At 32.1% G+C, this 24529-nt stretch overlaps 1 protein-coding gene and 1 pseudogene across 1 annotated transcript; one reads left to right on the forward strand and one right to left on the reverse strand.

The window, feature by feature from the left end:
* Window positions 1-187: 187 nt before the first annotated feature.
* LOC134717060 (uncharacterized) lies at window positions 188-10677 on the reverse strand. Its single transcript, XM_063579956.1, has 10 exons — window positions 10253-10677; window positions 7407-7614; window positions 6300-6586; window positions 5342-5479; window positions 4629-4826; window positions 4090-4205; window positions 3283-3731; window positions 2068-2761; window positions 1470-1758; window positions 188-814 (listed from the first exon to the last, which is right to left on the reverse strand). Exons 1-10 carry the CDS (start codon window positions 10436-10438, stop codon window positions 410-412), a joined length of 2970 nt encoding a protein of 989 aa, XP_063436026.1. The 5' UTR covers window positions 10439-10677; the 3' UTR covers window positions 188-409.
* Window positions 10670-24529, forward strand: part of LOC134684371 (uncharacterized) — an 18901-nt pseudogene continuing 5041 nt past the window's right edge.

A 24529-nucleotide genomic window follows, 5' to 3' on the forward strand; every position in this document is an offset into this window, starting at 1 on the left:
ATTGCTCACTTTCCTGTGTTCAAGTTATGATTTTATTTTTGCCTTTATATTAAGCCATGGTGTTTGTCTTTCTTTGTTGTGTTTTTTTTCAGAATCCTCCTCTTCTTCTGTATTTTCTGCTTTTCAGTTTTACAATTATTTTATATAAAGATTTATGTTTTCGACATTTTATATGTCAATAATGAAAGTATTGTTCATATTTATTAATTTCAAATCTACATATTATGCATTTCAAAGTGTTTTACTATTTATTTTATCAAAAGTGTCTATGCCCCTTTATATTGAGTTATGTACTGTATCAGCTCGTTAATAGTGTTTTCCCTTAAGCTATAGCAAACCACATGCCATAGTCACTACCTCTGCAAACAAAAAATAATTCAGAACTAATTGCAATGTTTATATCCTTGTACTAATGTCGTAGAAATTTTTCAAAAAATATTTTTATATCTGTAGCTTCGGGTCTCAGATTTTGATCTTTAGCCCAGCATGTTTTTATTAGATTTTGCCAATTTTCATCTGGTTTATATTTCAATGATAACGATGGTCGCAGTCCTTCGTCCACTACCGCCCTTTCCAGGGAGGTATACAGTTGTTGTTGTATATGATCTGCTGCATCGATGCCATACCACATCTCCCAAAGCATTATTCCGAGTGCATAAATATCTGCTCTTCTGTCATAAATTCCTTTCGGAACCAGTACTTCCGGTGCCATATACACAGGTGAACCTAGAATTGATCCACCAATGTGATCCTCCCTCTTTGTCAACCCTACATCGGTAAGTTTGACTACGTCATGTCCATCTTTTTTCACCGTCTACAAGGACGATAGATAATGTAAAGTCAGTAAATGAATATTTGATTGCATTCACAGTTCGATAGAAGTGTATTTTAATGATTGTTAAGATATCTTTGTTCAAATTGAAATCTTAATATAATGGTTTCCTCTCTTTGTTTAATACATGTGTAATAAAATGTTTCCACTACTAGTATTCACTTTATTTAATTATATAAATTTCGTTGAACATTACTTTATTTACTGGCTCATAAATATACTTCAAATCTTAGTACTACTTTTATGGTAAATCTTGATACCATTTGTCGATTGTTGTATCAGTCACAAAGGTTCAACTACTAGTACTTAGAGCAAAATATGTCCGTACGGTGACCTATAGCTGTTAATGTATGTGTCTTAGTCTTTTGAGGTGAGTTGTCTCACTAGAAATCATACCACATCTTCTTTTTTATATCCCATTTAGGAAGGCGACAAAATAAATGTTTTGGTCCAATAATTGAGAATGGGTAACCACTTACATGAAACAACAAAATATTGCACAGAAAATAAAGGATTGTCCAACATGACCTTCACCAAAACTGGTGATAACAAAAATGAGCTGTTAGTACTATGTGTATTGTTTAAAATTGCTCTTATATGAGTATTGTCAGTATTTTAAAGATTTCAATAAATTTACCAAAATGTTTTCTAATTTCATATCACGATGAACCATTTTCTTCTTGTGGAGAAACTCTAGTCCTTCACATATCTGGGCAGCATATCTTGCAAGCTCCTCCATTTGTTCTATCTGTACAGAGTATATCTCCACTTTACCAGGGTTTTCGTATTCTGGGTTAATAAATTTATTTTTCAGTGTGTCATCGCAGTATTCCATTATCATGATCCAATGAACCATTCTCCTGGTTTTACCGCTCTGTTGTAATGTGCATCCATAATATTGTATAATATTCGGATGCTGCAGTTCCCTGAAATTAAAATGTGTACATCTGTAACATTTTGTTCTTTTGACAATCGCCGTTGCTCTCCTTCTTTACGATTTAATTATCATTCATATCGTTTTCTAACAAACGAAAAAATAAAAAAAGCAATATCATATATTCTAATTATTGAAGCGACGATTCAGTTTTCATAAAGATTCCTTTACGCGAATAGTTATACTTCCCCTATAATGCTTTAAATTTATACAAAACAGAACTGAAATTGACATCAAAACCATATTTAGATTAAAACAACATCAAACTAATATTGTTTTTATATTGGCTAAGCGACAATACCTTAATGTTCTATCTTCTAATAAAATGTCTGATATAACCTTCTCCGACAATGGATCTTTGCAATATTTCAGTGCAACATTTTCATTCTGGTTAGGTAGTTTAAGTTGACCTTTGAACACGTCTGCAAACGCTCCACTTCCTAAAAGATCATCTCTGTCCCATTCGACGTCACTTAATCTGTAGTCCATGTCCATGATGTAATAAACGTAAAAGAGATCCAGTTCACCTTGAATTGTGTGACCTGAGGAAATTAGTTGTGGATACATCTTTCTCATCTTGTCGTCTGTATCTCTAACACTGTGTGTGATTTTTTCAAGAAGCTGACTGTCTGCTTTGAGAAATTCTGGTATTTTCTTGGCAATTTCGTCCACACCTTTTACCAATTTTCCAAGATAGTTTGAAATTTTGTCTTGTAGTTCATTTCCTTGAAAAAGGGACTCGATAAACATCACTGTTGCCTCTGCCATTTTCTTTGTATTGTTATCTTTCTTGTAACCTTTGAATATTTCCCTAAATTTTTTGTTACTTGCTATTACTGAACCGACAGCCCCTACCGCTCCTCCTAGTCCTCTGACGTCATCATCAGCACCATCTCGTTTTGCTTTTCTCCATAAGGCTTTTACTGGTGCTTGCTTCTTCATTGATTTGTGGAGGTCGTTTATTATCTTTTTATCCTGCTCTCCCAGAAGAGTACCTTTTTTAAAATGAATGAAAATTTGTTCATTAATATGTATTACTTATACGTTCATTCATTCATGAGAAAAGTTTTTTTTGAAAAATTAAATCAACTATCGTATCAAATTAGATAGTGTTTACTGAATTTGGAATCTCAACAATTTAAACTTTTTCTGTGGTTTATCTTTTAATAATTATACAAGCACGATTATTTTCGAACTCGTTCATTGTGTATATTCTATTACGTTTTCAAGAAAATAAGATTATTAAGGGGTATGTATAACAAAACTAAAAACACAAAATTTTCTTTGATTACTGAAAACCCAAAGACGATAGACATAGTTGAGAGATCTTAGATCTTTTACAGACGTGAAGTCCCAAATTTCTTATTTTTAATATCATCTGATGTGTATTTGTTCTACTCTAATAATTTGTTTGAAAATCTCGAAACCATCAAAAACAATCTCCGGCGTACAAGGTTATAAGCCTGGTATCTTTATCAATATATAAAACAAATCGTGACTTTAAAAGAGACTTTACCTTCTATTGTTATGATTTGGTCCTCTAGTAGTTCGCAATCTCGTTTGAATTTCTTGATCATTTTCTCTTTGAGTGAATGTATAATTCGTTGCTCCTTTTCCCATCTATTTAACTCCGCTGCAACTTTACTGGCAATTCTTTCAGCTGCTTCCTTTGCCAACTTCTTAGAATCATCAGGAGGTGGACATTCAACCTGGTTCCAGTCAGTTAATGTACTGAGCATGTTTCGTGACCTTAACACGTCAGCTGTTGTTTTATGCAAATCGGTTATCTCATATTGTAGTCCTTTTCTCAGATCGTCAATCGTTTGTCTTGATTTAGCCTCTAAGGCGTCCATATTTCGTTTTATTCCGTCCATCTTTTTGGTCATTTCTTCTTTGTCTACAGCATCCAATGTCTTAGATACTTTAAGGGTGTAATTAGCTCTTTTAAGGATCTGCGACAACCACCTAAAATTTGGAATAAAATTCATGATAATCAAATAATAACATTCGGTCTCGTACAAGTTATGATAAAATAACTGGATGATGACACAATGTACAAACTAATTGTAAACGTGTGCGTTTTCTCGTCAACCAATTCTAAAGCAAATGAATTTAATTATGCTAGTGTGCATATTTATGGAACTATCTTTATTTTTAAAGTAGTAACCTCTCCTTTTACTAATAGCGAATACGTTAAGATGTAGGATGTAAACCAATGAGAGAATATTACAGGGTTCCTTAGTTTGAGCAGTTGTTTCGCCACTTTCTCAGTTTGGCATGCTTAACTCCACCCAAAGTTACACAATATTTAAACTATAATTACCGATAATGTGAATTGAGTTGTTGACGTAAACTGGCTGGAAACAATCGCTGCAGTCCATTCGAGATAAAATCTTCATGACCAGAGTTTATGGTTCCGAATTCTATTGCACGTTTGGCCTAAATATAAGAAAGAACATTTTAATATCACCTACCAAAACGAGTTTAATGACTAGGCCTACATCTTCTACGAAATACATATACAAATGATATGTCTGATGTAACTTTTCGATCAAATTCATCCCAAATAAACCTTGGCCAAAGCTTTGCTGATGTGAAAACCGATTAAATGGTACTACTGATAATTGAAATAAGGTGAATAATAAGCTTCCAATAATGACGAATTGATGGACTAAATAAAACATACTGCCACTATATTGTGTCTTTAAAGTGAATCAGTAACTAATATTGGGTAGGGAAAATCTTCATATCATATACAACAATCCCTTTTAAATTTCTATTTGAACTTTGCTATAAAAATTCCAAGAAATTTAATATTGAAAGCAAATTTCTTGTATTGATTTAAAATCTTTGAGTAATTACCTCTGTTGTTGAAAAGTAAAATATTTGATCTTGTCGGAGTCCCTGAAATATTTGTTCCAATCGGTACACAATTCCCCGTTTTATTTCTTCTCTGTCTTTCGGAGGTACGACATCCCATTTATTACAAATAAATAAAGTGGATGAGGGACTGAAATCTTCCTCTGAAGAGTTGACTATATTTCTGAGAAAATCTTTCAACTAGAATATACAAGATATGAATAATTACAGAACATTTCAACAATTGGTTTGTGCAACCGTGTACAACAAATTGTGTCTACCGTTCCAAAAATGATTGTAATACGATAGATTTTTATTAAGTGTACAGAGTATTTTGATATCTTTTTCATATTTCATCTGCAAAACCGAAATGTGTGAAGTACAATCGACAAATTTTGGGTTTTGCAAAACTATAAATCATCTTCAAATCTTCTTGTTGGCTGTGAACTGAATAGTCGGCTACAAAAGGCAACGACATGAAAAATTCGAAACATTTCAATTTGGAAGATAAACGGCCTAAGACGCCTGTCTATTGCTGAAGACGTTGTGTTTACCCTAAGAAATCTTGTTTTTTCGTGTATTTTTTTTTTTTTACTTTCTTTGTTGTGAATTTTCATTAAGTTATGTCCAACGTTTCCTTTTGTACATTAAAGAAAACCTGATAGGTATTATATATACACTTGATTGACATTAATAAGTTCTCAGCCATTTCTTACCCGTCCTCTCTGAACACCGCCTGCATTAGCAGTATTCACAACATAAATGAAGCCACATGACTTTGAAAGGTACTTTTTAAGTGATTTGTGCATCTGGTTGTCACCAAATCCAGGAGTATCTATAATCACCAGACCTTCCTGAAAAAAAAACCCAGTAAATTGGAAAATGTGTAACATTACGTAATACAATATAATACTGTGTACAATCAAAACAGTATAGGCCTGCAGTAAAGCAAAATTTTGTAAACGGCCATTTATCAAATATGACATGTGATCATCCATGATCGTTGTAATATACCCAAACGCTCTCTTTTCCCTTAAACAGCAACGCTGACATTGCAATTTAAATTTTGAAAAAGAAAAACAAATCGCTTTAATTGTAAATATTTAAACATTACATAGACTCTTAAAGGCCGGTTCAATTCAAATATTCTAATATCATGTAGTTATAAATCACATCTAGTAATTAAATCACCGTGAAGTGGATAAAAAATGGTGCTCAATATTTTCCTATCTTATGAAATCAAAAGTCAACAAGAACGTTCATTTTTTTAGTTAAAATAAGCTGCAACTGCAGCTATACTAATCTTACACTGAACTGTATAAAAGTCATCCAGTAATACTTATTTGTTAAATTAAAATTGGCAACCCAACGACTTAATTATACTACAGCCACAAAAACAAATATGACAGACAGCAGTCAATTAAAACTTTAGTAGTTGTATTCCTGCAGAAGTGGTATACCAAATAAGTAGACGAAAATTGAAGACATTATATTTTTTTGAAACAGAGAAAGTTTAAATACGCCGCAGTTGACTTGGAAACGTTCACATTTTTTTCTTCATAATTCAGTGAAAAATGTCACTGATATGTAACGAGACAATACACTCCAGTGAATAAAAGATGGACGTCTATTTTGATAAACACGAAATTGTAACTGAAATAGTGTATATCATACCTCAATTACGTCAGTGGGCCAATATATTTCTATTTTTTCGTATGGATTGTCACCATAATCATCTTCGTATACTATTTCTCTCCTTAACCTTTCTTGTCCTTCCTTGGTACTTAGATCTATCTCGGATCTCTGTCCGCCATTAGCCCCAAAGCAGATTGCCTTCTTTCGACCATCTTTGCTCTTTCGAATTTCGCAGACTGTTTGTGTGCATTTAATACCACTAGTAGGAAGAATGTCAGCTTCAAGCAATAAGTTTATAAGACTACTTTTTCCTGATGTTGCCTCACCTAGAAAAAGATTATTTAGAGTTTATTGCCGTGCCAAAATGAGGCATCAGGTGTGTCCAAGTAATCACTTAATCACTTTTTTGCTTTAATAATCATTATACTCACATAATCATTTATTTTTTTTAAAAGCAAGATAATCAACAATACAGTCATAGATTATCAAATCATCGACAAAATCATGAAGTATTTGGTCTAGTAATAAAAAAAAAAAAAAAAATATCCATGAGAAGGCTCGAAAATATTTTGAAATTTTCAAGATAAAAAAATTAATTTAGCAACTGTTTCAATGTCTTAAGAAAAGAAAAAAAAACAGCACTTGGTGCAAATGCGTTAATCATTATTCTCGTGTATTTTGAGAAATTAGAACTTCATCATAGGCCTAGTGTTGATCACACCTCAAAACAAAACATGTTAGCAAGGTCAAAACCGACCGAAGCGTCTACGAAAACGATATCATTTTATATTATAATTGGTGTTTAACTTCATACGTAATTGAAGAAATATCACAAGAGTAACCAATGTATTGCACTTATGAGATTTCACCACGATTTTCAATTTGAATGAAGCTTGATATCAGAAAAAATCTAAACAAAATAAGTCCTTAATGGCCATGATCACTAGTTTTATTTTGTAAATAATATCGTGCTGAAAATTTGATCTGCAGTGATATATGGTAATGCTTTCTTGTACATATTGTAAGTTTATTTTTTGTTGAACAATGTGCCATTGATGTTCGTTGTCTGTTTTCGTGAATTTACCGTATTATTTTATCGAAATGCATTGTACAGGTTTTTTTTCTAAAATGAAACCGTATTTATACCTGCGACAAGAATGTTACATTCCGGTGAGGACAATTCAGATCGCTTGGAATGGGCATTCTTCTCGATGTCTGGAAAGATACTGTTCAAATCTTGTTGGAAGTTTGGAGGTAGTTCTCTATAAAAGTTCACGACTTTGTCATAAAGTGACATTAATTTCTCTCTATTTCCTCTGTGATATTGCAATGCTTCTTGTAAAACTGTTCCTCCCTGAAATTTAGAAGACAGTATAAAAATAAGAAAGTTATGTATGATGTCATACCATCTTTTTTTTAGAAAATAATTGGTAACACAGTCTTCTTCGTGTGATTATTTTGTGCAATATTAATGGATAGTTGTTCATATACGTATTACATAATTTCCAATCTTTGAATAGGTATAAAGGTGGTAGACCTTGGTTCAGGGAGATAACTCTTTGAATAAGTAATGCGTTTGTTAAAGTCAAGTTTCATCAAAGTATTTTTAGCATTTACATGAAACAGATTGGAAATAATCTATGTAACCTAGACGTTTAGAATATATCTATGAAAATGGTTGACACAAACGTACTGATGATTTTAAGAGTTATTTCCCTTAACCAAGGCCTGCCTCCTTAAATAGCTAAATAAAACCCGCTTGTACGTATTACAATTCATATACAACAGCAAAAACTTTACACAAACATTACAGAACATTCGTTGTTTAAAAATACAATAGAATTTGTGATGATAATATCAGTTACATCGAAGAATCTGTACGCAGCAAGGAAACTAAAAAAACGTGTGCAAATGCACCTGTTACGTGATTGGTTGTTGATTGCCTAATGTCCAGTGGCAAATATTGCATGCGAATTCGGGACGACATATTTCATGCGTAGTGTCAATTCTTTATACAAAAAGCTTCCTTACTATTTGATGCAGCTAATGATGATTGTCTGTCCGGATTAACTTTTTAGTGATACTAATACTCATCTGATGTAGAGTGTTTAACGAGACAATCACTAACCAGTATACCTGTTCTAAGTCATAACAACTTCAGACAACCACAGTATAAATGTAACAAGTCCCTACAACTTAAGACAACCCCTAACCTGTATACATGTACCAAGTCACTACAACTTGGACAACCACTGACCTATAAACATGTATGGTCACTACAACTCTAGACAACCACTAGCTTGTTAACATGTTCCAAGTCACTAAAACTTTAGATAAGCACTTACTGTATACATATGCAAAGTCACTACATTTCTACAATCCCTGACTTGTATATATGTATCAAGTCACTACAAATTTGGACAAACAATGCCCTGTATACATGTACCAAATCACTACCACTTTAGACAACCCCTGACTTGTATATATGTACTAAATTACTAAGACTTTGGACAAATTATGCCCTGTATACATGTACCAAGTCACTACCTCTTTTGACGACCACTGTCTTGCGAATATGTACCAAGTCACTAGAACTTTGGAAAAACAGTGCCCTGTATACATGTACCAAGTCACTAGAACTTAAGGCAACCAATGACCCGTATACCCATGACCTGTCTCATTAGAACTTAAGATAACTATTGGCCAATATATTTGTACTATAGCAGTAGACAAATATTGACTGCATCAATATTACAAATTTAGTTGAATTTAAGAGAACAATTGAAAAGAATGCCTCTACAAGATCAACTATGACATCACCCGTAAGTCATTGGAAGCACAGACAACTATGACCAGTATACTTGGACCATATAAAAAAAATAAGGAGATGGGCATGAATGCAAATGAGACAACTATCCACCAAAGATCAAACGAAATGGACATCAGCAATGCATTCTTATCGTCTATGTTATACTCACACTTTGCTTATATATAGAATGCATGAAAATGAAAATACGAATAGATAAAAAAAATAATTATAATAATAAATAGGCGCAAAGTCATTAAAAAGGTTTTAAAAAAATAAATATCATAGACTCAGTGTCATTAAAAAGTTAAAATAACGAAAATATCAGTTGCAAATAAGGAACATCACGAAAATATGCAGTGCATACGAAATGTGTGCGTCTGCATTTCATATTTCATCTCTATTGAATTTATAAAGTAAAATTGGTAAACGTTAGGCTGAAATTTAGAAAAAATGGTTAAAGAAATCAATATCGGAATGCATGTAAGTGCGAAAAGTATACATGTTTAATCAAATGAAGCATAGCCAATTTAAAATTCACATGTGGGTACTTCAGAATTATTTTCAATGATCAGTAGAGTGTCAGTCATAAATTTAAATTTCTTAAAAGCGATGAACTAACACTTTTTTCGAACAATTAGTCTGGGACTTTCCCCAAATAATTTGATCAGATACTTTATACAATGTAATATAGTAACGATGAAAAGGCGAAATAGTCTCAATGTTCCGAACGACTGATTCTTTTGAAAACGGTTAAAACATAAACTGGTATCGTGTTGCAGTGATTGTTATTTGTCGTGTCACTGAGTTATTCGCCTACATAGATTACACAAAAATAAAAAAATACTGCATGCATAATTTATCATTTTAAATATATCACTGATTAATATTGATAAGATATTATACTAGTCTCCTCTATTTCTTTAGTATTGATATTCAACAAGATTCGATCAAGATTCAAATATAGACTAAAAGCAGACCAATTAATCAATAAAATCTTTAGTTTGCCAGTTTACAGAATATGTTCCTGTTTCAAATATTAAAGCACTATCGTATTTTTCCTTTTGCATTTTCAAAACCAATTAAAAAGCCGGTGACAATTTTAAGCATACATTCATAAGACTATGGATTTATATACTGTATGCATAAAAGATAAAGGTCGAAAACCGATAAAACAAAATCTTACCGTTTTTCTGTCTTTGGGTGCGACAGCTCCATTTTCCTTATAAAATTTTACTAGTTCTGATACGAAAATATCTTTATTTGCAGTTTTTGGTGCTTTAATTCCCCACTGTTTAAAAAGTTTCATCATGGACTGTATATCTTTCAGTTGTAAAATATCTTCTACTTTGTTGATTTGTATTTCTGCCATTTTGTCTTGTCAGTGATCAACAATTTCTTTCACGTATGCTGTAATAGGGAAGCCTTGAGATTCCTTATAATTCCTCCATGATCCGATTCCGTGAAAAAGGGTGCAATTTTGGTCACAGTGGTTGAATCCAACTTCCTTATTGTAAAAAAGTAGAATTATTTATAACAAATGTAAAAACCTATGCGCAGTCGCTGTTACTAGTTAAATGGTATTTAAGTTGTTGTCTGTAATTTTAACCTCACAAAACCCGTTTAAAACTACAATACTATATTTGTTTTGAATATACGGATCAGTTATGAAGATCAACAAAAATGAGTGTATAATATTCTGTTGACTTTTAACACGTGTCATCGAAATTTAAACAAAAATATTAGCTAATTGGCTTGTATCTATAAACTTTATTCAATATAAATCGTTGTTAAACATTTATACGAAATGGCGGGTACATTAGAAGGAAGCAGTGAACAGCCTATAGATATATCCTTCAAAAAAATAAAAGAAATTGATGACTTTTTCGATGCATTTGACATTGCGGAAAATTTAGGCGTCGGCCTTGATGGGCTTGAAGATCTGGAAGAAATGAAAGAAAGATTGATGATGGAATTCCAGAAATGTCAGCCTGGATTTATAAATTATAAAGAAAAGGTCGGTAAAATGAAAATATGTGGTCGCATCTATGCCATGCAATGTCTTCTGTGGCACTATTGGTTTTGCAATACTGTATTTCAAGTGAAGTTTATTCTTTATTTCTTGAGATTTGTTTCAGCACTAACAACTTTGTAACATCCATATAAATGATTTTCTTACTTTTTAGCTCACCTGGCCAAAAGGGCCAAGTGAGCTTTTCCCATTACTTGGCGTCCGTCGTCCGTCGTCCGTCGTCCGTCGTCGTCGTCCGTCGTCGTTTACTTTTATATCTAGTTTAAAAAATGTGTGGCGTGACCCGCCAAACCATCGAAGATGGCCGCCATGGCTAAAAATAGAACATAGGGGTTAAATGCAGTTTTTGGCTAATAACTCTGAAACCAAAGCATTGAAGGCAAATCTAACATGGGATGAAATTGTTAATCAGGTCAATATCTATCTGCCCTAAAATTTTAAGATGAATCGGACAATCCGTTGTTGGGTTGCTGCCCCTGAATTAGTAATTTTAGGGAAATTTTGCTGTTTTTGGTTATTATCTTGAATATTATTATAGATAGAGATAAACTGTGAACAGCAATAATGTTCAGCAAAATAAGTTTACAAATAAGTCAACATGACCAAAATGGTCAGTTGACCCCTTTAGGAGTTATTTCCCTTTAAATTAAATTTTTAACCATTTTTCGTAAATCAAATATATCTTTTACAAAAATCTTCTCCTCTGAAACTAATAGGCTAAATTAATCCAAACTTGGCCACAATCATCATTGGGGTATCTCGTTGAGAAAATGTGTGGCGTGACCCGCCAAACCAACCAAGATGGCCACCATGGCTAAAAATAGAACATAGGGGTAAAATGCAGTTTTTGGCTTATAACTCAAAAACCAAAGCATTTCGGGTAAATCTGACAGGTGTAAAATTGTTAACCAGGTCAAAATTTATCTGTCCTGAAATTTAAAGATGAATCAGACAACCCGTTGTTGGGTTGCTGCCCCTGAATTAGTAATATTAGGGAAATTTTGCTGTTTTTGGTTATTATCTTGAATATTATTATAGATAGAGATAAACCATAAACAGCAATAATGTTCAGCAAAGTAAGATCTACAAATAAGTCAACATAACCAAAATGGTCAGTTGACCCCTTTAGGAGTTATTGCCCTTTATAGTCAATTTTTAACAATTTTCATAAAATTTGTAATTTTTTACTAAATTTTCCACTGAAATTACTGGGCTAAGTTTATTATCTATAGAAATAATTGTTAGCAGCAAGAATGTTCAGTAAAGTAAGATGTACAAACACATTACCATCACCAAAACACAAAGTTGTCATGAATCCATCTGCGTCCTTTGTTTAATATTCACATACACTAAGGTGAGCGACACAGGCTCTTTAGAGCCTCTAGTTTAGTCTTCTCGGCGGGGTTTGATTGAGTCGGCCGTCGTCGTTAACTTTTACAAAAATCTCCTCCTCTGAAACTACTGGGCCAAATTTAACCAAACTTGGCCACAATCATCATTGGGGTATTTAGTTTCAAAAATGTGTCCGGTGACCCGGCCAACCATCCAAGATGGCCGCCATGGCTAAATATAGAACATAGGGGTAAAATGCAGTTTTTGGCTTATAACTCAAAAACCAAAGCATTTAGAGCAAATCTGACATGGGGTAAAATTGTTTATCAGGTCAAAATCTATCTGTTCTATAATTTAAAGATGAATCAGACAACCCGTTGTTGGGTTGCTGCCCCTGAATTAGTAATATTAGGGAAATTTTGCTGTTTTTGGTTATAATCTTGAATATTATAATAGATAGAGATAAACTGTAAACAGCAATAATGTTCAGTAAAGTAAGATTTACAAATAAGTCAACATGACCAAAATGGTCAAGTGACCCTTTTAGGAGTTATTGCCCTTTATAGTCAATTTTTAACCATATTTCGTAAATCCGATGTCCCGGCAATTCAACCTAGATAGCCGCTACGGCTTAAAATAGAACATAGGTGTTAAATACAGTTTTTGGTTTATAACTCAAAAACCAAAGCATTTAGAGCAAATATGGCTTATGACAATTGTTTATCAGGTTGAGATCTATCTGCCGTGGAATTTTCAGATGGATCGGACAACCTGTTGTTAGGTTGCTACCCCTGAATTGGTAATTTTAAGGAAATTTTGCCGTTTTTGGTTATTATTTTGAATACTATTATAGATAGAGATAAACTGTAAACAGCAATAATGTACAGCAAAGTGATACCTTAATATAAGTTCACATGACAAAAATGGTCAATTGACCCCCTAAGGAGTTATTGTCCTTTATAGTCAACTTTTAACAATTTTCATAAAATTTGTAAATTTTTACTAACATTTTCCACAAAAACTACTGGGCCAAGTTCATTATAGATAGAGATAATTGTTAGCAGCAAGAATGTACAGTAAAGTAAGATGTACAAACACATTACCATCACCAAAACACAAAGTTGTCATGAATCCATCTGCGTCCTTTGTTTAATATTCACATACACCAAGGTGAGCGACACAGGCTCTTTAGAGCCTCTAGTTTAGCCTTCTCGGCAGTTTGATTGAGTTCTTCAACTCATTTAATATGTGCTATATAATTTTATGTTCATTGGTTTTTACCTACGTCTTGTGTCCGTATGCTTTTAGTGTTAGTAATATTATTGTAAATGGTTTCGGAAATTCTCAAATCATGTAACAGTGATACAACGATGCAGAAAACTAAAAGATATTATAAAAGTGTTCAATGGAAAACTGAATGTACACATTTAATGTGTGAATAATAACGATAAATATAACGATCATCTCTTGAATAAATCATAAGTATAATACTAATAAGAAGAATACTTTATTAGTATTAACTTGAATTTGCATTGTCAGGAATTGGTAGACGAAAAGTTTCTCTAGAGGCTTAAGGAGGCTCGTGGGTACAAAAAAAAACAGCAAATATTTAAACATTTATTTTCCATAACAAATTTTATTCATAACATTATTAGTTGTAACATTATGATATGGTTAAAAAATCAACCCCAAAAAATCAAGGCGTTTTAGCCCCAAATGATTTTTAAAATTTTGATATCACTGAAAAAGGTCCAAATTTTCTCCCTTTGGTGAAAAAATGTCGCATTCAAATTGAAATGTCTTTTTAAACTCATCGGTGACCTATATTTTTTATTAGTTTTTTCAAATAAGCTGCACTTAAACTAAACAATTGTAAAGTTTAAGCAATTTCTAATATTAGGTTCTTTTTTAATTTCGATTTTACCTTTTTTTCTCCTATTAGTTCAACAGAAAAAAACACCTAGTAAACAAAAATGCATGCTTTTTTCGATGGCAGATTGTGAGCTAATATGAAAGGTGACCCCATATTTTTATTTTATCTTTCTATTAAGTATAGGATAAAGTTTATTTAGAGAAAAATAAAGCGAAATCCTATATTAGAAAAAAAAAAATTTATACCCAGGAGCCCCCTTAATACAACATGTTCTGTAAAATATTACCGCATTTATTAAATTTCCAACTACTCATCATTTTAATATATTTACTTGGTTCTTAGAAAAAGATGCTGAAAAAAAAGTAAAACTGATTTTTCGGGTGAGACGGCTACTGCAGTTTTCAGTTAGCGTATTTTAATGTTTTCAAAATTCTTCATCTTTGAGGGAGTAATTAAAATTGACAAGCAACACCAACTTCATTTCGTTTATATTTTTCACAAAAGGTTTCGTTTGACGCTTTATATTAGTTAAACTAAATCTTTGCATTGTCAAGCATATGTAGATGAATTATTCCTAGAATTTTCAAAATAAAATATTACTTCATTGAATGAATTTTTCAACGATAATCTTCATTATAGACCTACTTGTTTGCTACATATTTCATTGATTTATTTATTATATAACACAGTCTGATTTGATATCTTATATAAAAAAAAAAGGCTTGCAAGCGAGTGGAATTCTTTTTTAAAGCTAAATTAATGTATTATGGGAGTATAAATTAAAAATGATAGAACTTGTTTGTACTTTGTTTGCTCCTTTTTAATTTTTTTTTTAATTCGAGCGTCACTGATGTAATGAGTCTTTTGTAGACGAAACGCGCATCTGGCGTAAATACAAAACTCTATCCTGGAATATATGATGAGTTTGTTTACAACCATAGGGTCGATTTCACTCCAGGGGGAGTTTTAATTCCCTCGAGGGTATCGTCAGCCTAATAGTCTAGTCAGCACGTGAATTATCATTTTTATGGTCATATTCATAAATTAACTGCTTACAAACTATAAAATTTTGGAAATACTAAGGCTTTTTACTTCAGGTAAAGATTACCTTAGCTGTATATGTCAAAACTTTTAAGAATATTTGGTTCTCAATGCTCTCCAACTTCTTACTTTATTTGTCCTTTTTAACTTTTTTTATTCGAGCGTCACTTATGAGTTTTTTGTAGACGAAACGCGCGTCTGGCGTATAGATAAGATAAGATAAGATAAATGTACACACAATTATAAAATATCTATTCATGACTGCTTCAAAATAATAATATAGAACTTACTAATAAAAATCAACAATAAATACAAAAGAGGTATAATTACAGTTTAGTTCGCTTAAAAACGCCACTAGGGTAAAGGTTAAATAAATAAATAAAAAAAAAAAAAAATCAGTAAGAATTCAGTTATAGTTCAGTAAAACTTTTAGTAAAAATTACAGTAAAACTTTTAGTAAAAATTACATTAAAACTTTTAGTAAAAATTGCAGTAAAACTTTTAGTAAATTACAGTAAAAATTTAACGATTAATTCAAAATAAATTCGTCAAGTAAAGATTTACAAAGTAAAAATACAAAAAAGGAAATTTAAATCAATACATTTAGTTTAAACAATATTATATAAATCTTTTACGTCTCATAAAACATTTATGGAGTGTATTAGCCAAAAGTGGTTGGATTTCATCACATTTCATTAAAGATGTAAACTTGTGTGCAGTAGTTAATATTTCAAAATTGTCAATTAACTGTTTAGCATTTTGAAAAAGTTCAAATCTAATGTCTGAATACATGGAATAAAGCGGACAGTTCATCATGAAGTGTATTTCATTTTCTACGGTTGAATGGTCACATAGTTTACATAATCGTTCATTCAAGGGTATCTGCGGTCTGGAATATCGTCCCGTTTCAATAGCCAATGACAACGCTCCACTTCTAAAAAGTGTCATTGTTCGTCTTACGGAACGTGGGACGTATATACAACACTTAATTCTGGTATATATGATGAGTTTATTGCCAAAGCGAAGTATATATATAGTGATATGTTCAAAAATATAATAAAAATGGCAGGTCACCGAACATTTTCTCAATCAACGGGTGTCACATGTGAAGCAAATTCTACTTACCCTTCTGGAGCGCTTGGAATCACCCCCTTTTTTTTGGTGGGTTCGTGTTACTCAGTCTTCAGTTTTTGATGTTGTTTATTGTGTATGCAGTATTTTTTTGTCTGTTTTTTTTTATTTTCGATTTATGAGTTTGACTGTTCCTCTGGTATCTTTCTCCCTTCTTTTGTGATACTTTGTATATGGTGCATACAGGGGAAAACAACAGTATGTGATAAAAAGCTTAACTAAATTATAGAATTGTAAAATAAAATACGAGAAGGTTGCGATTAGAAAATGCTTTGAGAAGTCAAAAGAAAAGATAGTGTAACTGTATGTTTTTTTTCCCGGCAAAAAGTTAAATAGCAAAATTTCATGTTGTTTCCTTCAGAAAATGCACTGTTTCAGAGTTTCCTCCCCTTAAAATGACAATTTAAAAAACATTGAAAGTTATTAATCTACGCTTGTAAAATTAATGATATGTATCTTGAATTTTTTTTCTTTTATATGAAATGCACATTAGTTTTCTGCAAGGCTCATCAAATTTTGCTATTTTGATTAAAAATCTGGATCTTAGAGTCTCTGTTATATACAATCCAAGATGGCGGAAGACAACCATTAAACTTCTTCTAAAGCGCTACCGACCGTGCGAGGGCTGTATAGCCAGCCAAGGTCGTTAAACACTTTTCAAAAGCTCATTTTAAGCAACATGTTGCTTAATAGCAAACAACAATAAATCTATCTGAAGGTTGATATAGACTGAATTGATATTTTAACTTGAAAAGTGTATTTCATTAAAATACAACATAATACTTTTGAGAGAGATATCCAAAAACTACTATATACCATCTCACTTCTCTTTAAAATTTGACACGTAGCTTTGTATTAAAATTAAGCTTTGTATAAGTTATTTGATAAGAATTATCGTGTTGTTAAATCAAGGTTTGCAATTAATTGACCCTGTCATCTTGTATTTCGGAGAACTCCAATTCAAATTGGAAATTTTCAAATTCAAAAAATTGAGAATGAAAATGGGGAATGTGTCAAAGAGACAACAACCCGACCAAATAAAAAAACAACAGCAGAAGGTCACCAACAGGTCTTCAATGTAGCGAGAAATTCCCGCACCCGGACACGTCCTTCAGTTGGCTCCTAAACAAATATATACTAGTTCAATGATAATGAACGCCATACTAATTTCCAAATTGTACACAAGAAACTAAAATTAAAATAATACGAGACTTACAAAGGCCAGATGCTCCTGACTAGGGACAGGCGCAAAAATGCGGCGGGGTTAAATATGTTGTGAGATCTCAATTCTCCCCTATACCTCTAACCAATGTAGAAAAGTAAATGCATAACAATACGCACATTAAAATTCAGTTCAAGAGAAGTCTGACTAAGTACTTTACACACTGTTAATTATAGCAACCTTTTAAAACAGTTATTGTCGAATTTTAAAAATAGATTTTGATTCTTTAAGTTCAATATCATAAATCTTAAGTAATGGGGAGAGGGGGTCTTCGGCAGCAACCATTTGATTTCGGGGGGGGGGGGGGGGGGGGGGCTATGGATTTTTTTTGGGAAAAAATGTTTGCTTCCAGTTTTTGGAGAACAAAATAATTTGTTTTTGACCCTGAGAAAAAAATTTGTTTGTTTCACCCTAAGCTGCCACCATATATGCTAAAATTGAAAGAAAAAAACTGTTTTCGACTTGTCGCCAAAAAAAATAGATTGTCCAGAAAAAAGTCCATAGCCCCCATTGAGAAAATCAAATGGTTGCTGCCTTAATTATTTCTGTGTAATTTATTCACAGCACAATTCATAAATCTTCATAGCTCGAATTATTTTATACACATCTGTATATTGTTGTATTATATCTTTAATTTAATACAATTCAATGATATGTGGAAAGCCTAATCTCGTACGACTTTATGCACACACCACAATACTAACGGTTTTTAATTCTTTGGTTCGGTAAAATATGTGCATTCAGGTAACGGTTTGATGATTACCTACCAGACAAGAGTATTGACATTAGGCATTTAAATTAATTAAAAAAAAATTAGCATTGACAGAACACTTTGTATGTCAACAATTGATTATATTTAAATGTTTTTATTCAAATCTTTGGTCCATATACCAACAAGGAACAATATTATCTCTACTTTGAAGACCATCGTCCTATATTTTGATGTGACTACTAGCATGATGTGCAATAGTGGTCCTTTTTTTCTTTATATATATGTAATTGACTTTCAAGCTCAGTTGGCTCACATGATAGTATGATTAGCATAATACTATTGAATCCTCTCATGTGATATATACATGCACTTGGGGACTTGTTTTTTTTCTTTTCCTTTATGAGTTCTTGTTTTTATTCATACAACTTTACAATAACAGAAGTTTATACATGCTATCTATCAGTTCTTATTTTCATGTTCTCCTTTTTTTTAAATTTATATGAACTAGTCAATAAAATAAACTTTTCAAATTTCGATATCTAAACTTTCACCTTGAAAATTAAAAGTGTGAACTTATTCTCAAAAATATGAATACTAAATTAACATATTCGATATTTGGTACCAAATTATGAAATCTTTCTCAGGTGTAATAATACCTTTGAATAATACCTGTACGGTATTTTCTCACTTTCCGACTTGGTCGAATTTTTTTACCATGTTTTGCAAATGAAATTTGTAATTAAAAGTTTTTCCAATTTATGATAATATATTAGAAATTCTAGTACATAGTATATGTCGTCACTTTTGTTGGCCTCTATATTTACATCTTCCGCTGCTTTTACAATAGGAACGTGTATTCTTATGGTTCTCGTTGCCCAAAATAGACAAACGTTATGTCGACTCTCTCAACGACGAAAAAAATGTGTCCTGTACACTGAAAGCTGTTTTATTCGAACATTTCACACTTTTGTCATATATGGGAAATGGAAATTAAGAATTAAAACTTTGTAAACCCAACAAACTTAGAAAGCAGGAGCACTTAAAACACACGTTTCTCTTTTTTTATAAGAGCCCCGAATCTGAAACGAAAAAAAAATTGATTTTAGTTCAAAACATCTTGTACATCGCATATATAGCCTCCTTGTTCAAATAATAGGGGATTGGATTTTCTGTCAAGTTGGAGCTGATCATTATACTAGCAAATCCTAATGCGTTTCATATGTTGTTTTAACTTACTTGGGGTTTTGTCATTCAAGAATGGTATACTTGATATTTCTTTTAAATGTGATTTCTCAATACTTTCAGATAAGTCGAGAAATGAAAGATTATAAAAGAGATGACAATAACAAAAGAGGAAAACTTCATGACTTATTAACCCAAACCAAAACAAAGTTCTCAATAGAAGATGCCAATTCTTCCGAAGGAATTTCTGTAATAGAGAAGGCTCTCAAAACAGAAGGATTTGTAAAAAATCTTGGTGAAGAGTTCTGCATCAGACAGGAAACCATTAAGAAAGGGGAGTGTTGTATCGTTGTTGCAGGTGTGAAGGCATTGTAGAATATTTTTAAAACATAGTTAAGTCAAAGATTTTATTGATATAAAATCAAAAATCAAAATCAGAACCAATCGTTGACAAATGAATATGTTCGTTTCCTTCAGTGTTTTTTTTAAAACTGTGGTCAATGAGATTTATGTTAAACTTAAATATCTTAAACCCGCAGTCATAATTCAATTCCTTTTAGTTTCATAGACCACATTCAAATCAGCAAAACAAAGCTCAATTACTTAAAAAAAGATATAAAGGTTTATTGCAAACATTCACATCAAAATCTACTTGTATTTGTTTTTCATTTATTTGTTTTGTACATAAATCCGACCGTCAGTTCTCTCTATCGTCTAAATTGATTAACATTTATCATTTCGAGGACTTTTATATTTTGTGTTTTGCTCATGTTCGAAGGCGAATGGGGACGTCTATTTGCTTATTTCATTTAGTCTCAAGTGGAGAGTTGTCTTATTGGCAATCATACCACATCTTCTATTTTTAAATGAAATACCAAAGATTCTTTTTATTATTTTGCAGGCGAAACGGCAGCTGGAAAAACTCTATTCTTAAACCTGATATTGGGTGAAGACATAATGACGTCAAAACATTGGTCTTGTAGTGTTATCACCCGTTTGTCATATGGCAAGACAAAACATGCTAGAATTGTCTATCATGACAAAAACAGACCAGATGATATATATGATAATATTGATAATGGCAAACTCCATAAACTAGTGTACGAAGAAAACCTAGACAAGAGGGAAAACCTTTCTGATATAAAGGAAGTCCAGATATATCTTCCAGCTAAACTATTAGAGGTAAAACTTTTTAACTATTAATTGTTTGACGAAGCAATATACAAGTTAAATTTGTTTTTTTTTTCTAAACAATTTTGTTAATTATTTATTACGATCGGATGATTTTTTTTTTTATAAAAGTTAAAGCCACAGTAAAGCACAGAAGGGTAACGTCTTCAAAATAAATCAACGAACAGAAGAAAAGGCAAAAAAACAAAAGCTGCTCATTTCTTACGCCTTGCGTCCACATTGAATAAGAAAAAAAGGCAAATAAAAGATGATATGTGGAGTATTCATAATTGACAAGCAAAATAAAACGAAACAAAGATATCTTAACGAAAAATACATGGTTTTCGACAAAACGAAAACGTTCATTCGATAGGTCAAGCTCTTAATTGTCGTGAGTAAGGAAGTTAAACAAAGAAGTACCATCGATACAAAATTCCTTAATTTAATTTTAATCGGAAAGACATCCACTGGTTCGGGGAAGGCCCATCACTCTTACGTTTCCAGAGAAAAAAACTACCTTCCGTGAAAGCAACTTTTAACATTCTTATTATTTATTCAGATATGTAAATTATCATTCAGTAATCCTTGTTATCGTATGGGTCTAATTTAAAATTATTTTGCCTTTATTTAGAGTGGTATAGTTCTGATAGATACACCTGGTATAGGAAAAAACGATGATATCGACGTTGTGGTAGAAAAATTTGTTGACGAAAATCAAGTGACTGGATTTATTTACATGATTAAATCTGATAACCCCGGAGGTGTGGATGAAGACAGTGTACTTATTTATTTTGTTATTTTCATCATGGCTTATTTATTACATCGCATATTATTTCACATGAACAAAACGAAAAATCAGATAACAACGTTAATTAAATGATATGAGCAAAAAACAGCCCCAATACGGATAAATCATCCTGTGCAATAGAGATGACGTTCTACTGTCGATATAAATCAAGAGTTAATATTGCTTTTCGAACAGGGCCAATACTGAAAAAATAGAAAAGCCCGGAGAGAAGCCGTATTGGCCTATGGGCTAATATGGGAAATTCACTTCCGGTTATATTTTTCTTACGCCTTATTTAACCTTTAATCATTAAATGAAAGTGTTATAGACTTACTGTATCGGTATTGGCCCTATTAATGATTATCGGTCAGCTGTGTTTGCCCTCGACTCTTTGTTCAATATTATAGTGTTATTAACTGGCTGTTTCTGTATTGGCACTGGTATAGATTCAAGGTTTGCTGTATTGGCCTCGAGACCCGCAGAAAAACCTGCATTTATTTATTTATTTATTTATTTTTTTAATTTAATTTTAATATTTTACACAATATACTTTCCAGTATTCAAATAATTGATTTGTACACTATTTTGTAATGGTTTTCACTGAAAACGTAGCATTGAGGTGTATTTTCCGGGATTTGCCGAGTATCACCGGAACGCCATGTGATAAAGTTACGGAAAGGCATGTGATAACAATCGAGCATGTGATAAACTTTTCATATCAGCCCGCTAAGCACCAATTCGAAAAATATGGAAAATACTTTAATTTAATGCTATTATCATACGGTAAAAATCATATGTTATTTAGTCTTAGTATAGGATAACACGTTTTAAATGATTATAAGAGAATTAAAAACCGGAAGTAAACGTCTCGTATTAGCCCATGGGCCAATACAGCTTTCTTGCCGCTATTTTCTGAAATGGCCCTGTTTTTTCCGTTTCAAAACTTTAAGACGTTACAAAACATTGCACATCATTTAACCAGTTTATTTTATGACTTTAATTAAAAAAATATTATACAAATGTTTTTATGCATAACGATACTTCCAAAGTTAAGTAATGGCGTAAGAAAATTGAAAACCGGAAGTGAATGTTCTGTATTAGCTAATACGGCTTTTTTCCCGCTTTTTTCTGTATTGGCCCTGGTTTTTTTCGTATTGGCCCTGTTCAATTATATTAAATCTTGATTTATATCGACAGTGGAACGTTTTTGGTATTGCACATGCTGATTAGGGCTTATTTGCTCATATCATTTAATAAATCTATCTACAATCTATAACAGGGCCAGTACAGAAACAGCAAGTTAATATCACTATAATATTTACCATATAAACGTAAATGGGCAACCATTATTAATACTATACCTAACTTAAAATCCTGTGTTACGAAAATATAAACAAACAGCAAAAGTAAGATGAACAAAATTTGCTTAAATTAGAAACAGGATCGACTGCTGAACAATGAACTTTATATGTTATTCAGGTCTCAGACAGGGTATATACTGTGACATTCCCGGCTTAGAGTTTATATCCCCTGAGCCGTGAATATCACAGTATATACCCTTTCTGAAACATGAATTACACATATATTACGGATAACCCCTGACTTAATGTTATTTCCAGTGCAGGTATTTGTTGACAACACATATATATTGAAAATCCCAACCTGATATGTTCGGCATACGTGAAGGATTTTCTAATTTGCTGTGAACATAATTTTATCGTGTATGTAGTAATTTATAATAACACTTTCAACATTAAATTTAAGTATTAAAAGTGTAATTTTGCATGATTTTGTTTGAAAAAATGTATTATTGACTGAAGGACGTCATTATTTTCTCTCTGTGAGCCTCTGACAGTCTGATAGAACTGACTACGTCACATAGTAACCGGTGTTATGATGACGTTTTTAAGGTTCCAATTGGGGATAGAAACGTCGTATATACCCCGGCAGTTTCCTGAATATATACTGACATCTCTGTGCTGTTATCCAATCACAAACCTCGACACATTTGTAATCCGTCATATAAATTGTTTTTACCTAACTCTTAACTCTAATTCATAGTTTCCTATATTTTGTTGTATATGCCATTTAGTTTTGGTATTAACAATTTTTTTATGTGGAACTTTTTGTCTCAAATAAGATTTTGTGAATTGTTTTCTTCCGAAACACATATCTTGCTGACTGAAATATGTGCCATTTGTTTATATTGATAAACGCCATTCTTGTACCAACTACTCATGTACTAGTCTCTAACTTATCCAGTATCACCTACTAAGTAATACTGACCATCAAAGTACCTGTCGTTAGTAATAACATGTAAAATAAACGTACCAAATGCTTAATTGCTTAATGTTAATAATGTAATTGGTGATTACAAGAGTTCTGGTACTTTCAGTTAGTTAAATTGATGAAGATAATTCTACAAAAGGAAAAGACAAAAGGAGAAAAGGGCACATTTAGATTTGATCCTAGCTGTGCAATGTTCATTTGTAATCGTTGGGATAATGTATGTGAAAAAGATAAAGTATATAAATACATAGTTGACAGGCTTCATAAAATTTGGCCTAAGTTCGACGAAGAGAAAGTAAAGACATTTTCATCATACAAAGCCAAAAACGAAATGGAGACAGATCAAGATTATATAACATCAGACTTTCAAGATGTATTAAATATACTGAGAAATATTTACAGCCAAGCTTTGAATGAACGAGTGAAGGTCACTTACAAGTAAGTTAATTACAAATTGGTGTCAAATATGGGAAATAACAAAGATATTAAACGACAACCCTCTTCGTCATTAGTTAAAATTTCAAAACCTAAATTATGAGATCGATTTTTCACCAAGCGAAGGTTTGACAGTAAAATGAGCTGTGCCTTTATAGTTTGATTTCAAAACACATACTTCTTTCTACTTGTTGAAGGAGGGACAATAATGCAATAACAAGACTCAATAGTATTGAGTTTCTATTTCTGATTTTGAT

Source organism: Mytilus trossulus, chromosome 1 (assembly GCF_036588685.1).
Source record: "Mytilus trossulus isolate FHL-02 chromosome 1, PNRI_Mtr1.1.1.hap1, whole genome shotgun sequence".
Taxonomy (NCBI): domain Eukaryota; kingdom Metazoa; phylum Mollusca; class Bivalvia; order Mytilida; family Mytilidae; genus Mytilus; species Mytilus trossulus.

Bases quoted from the DNA above. Each gene is read 5' to 3' on its own strand.
- LOC134717060 (XM_063579956.1), bottom strand. From the start codon at position 10,438: ATGGCAGAAATACAAATCAACAAAGTAGAAGATATTTTACAACTGAAA. The intron at 4,827-5,341 runs GTAAGAAATGGC...TGTATATTCTAG, and splicing joins GCGGTGTTCAGAGAGGACGG to TTGAAAGATTTTCTCAGAAA. The intron at 4,206-4,628 runs GTAATTACTCAA...TCTTATATTTAG, and splicing joins TTTACTTTTCAACAACAGAG to GCCAAACGTGCAATAGAATT.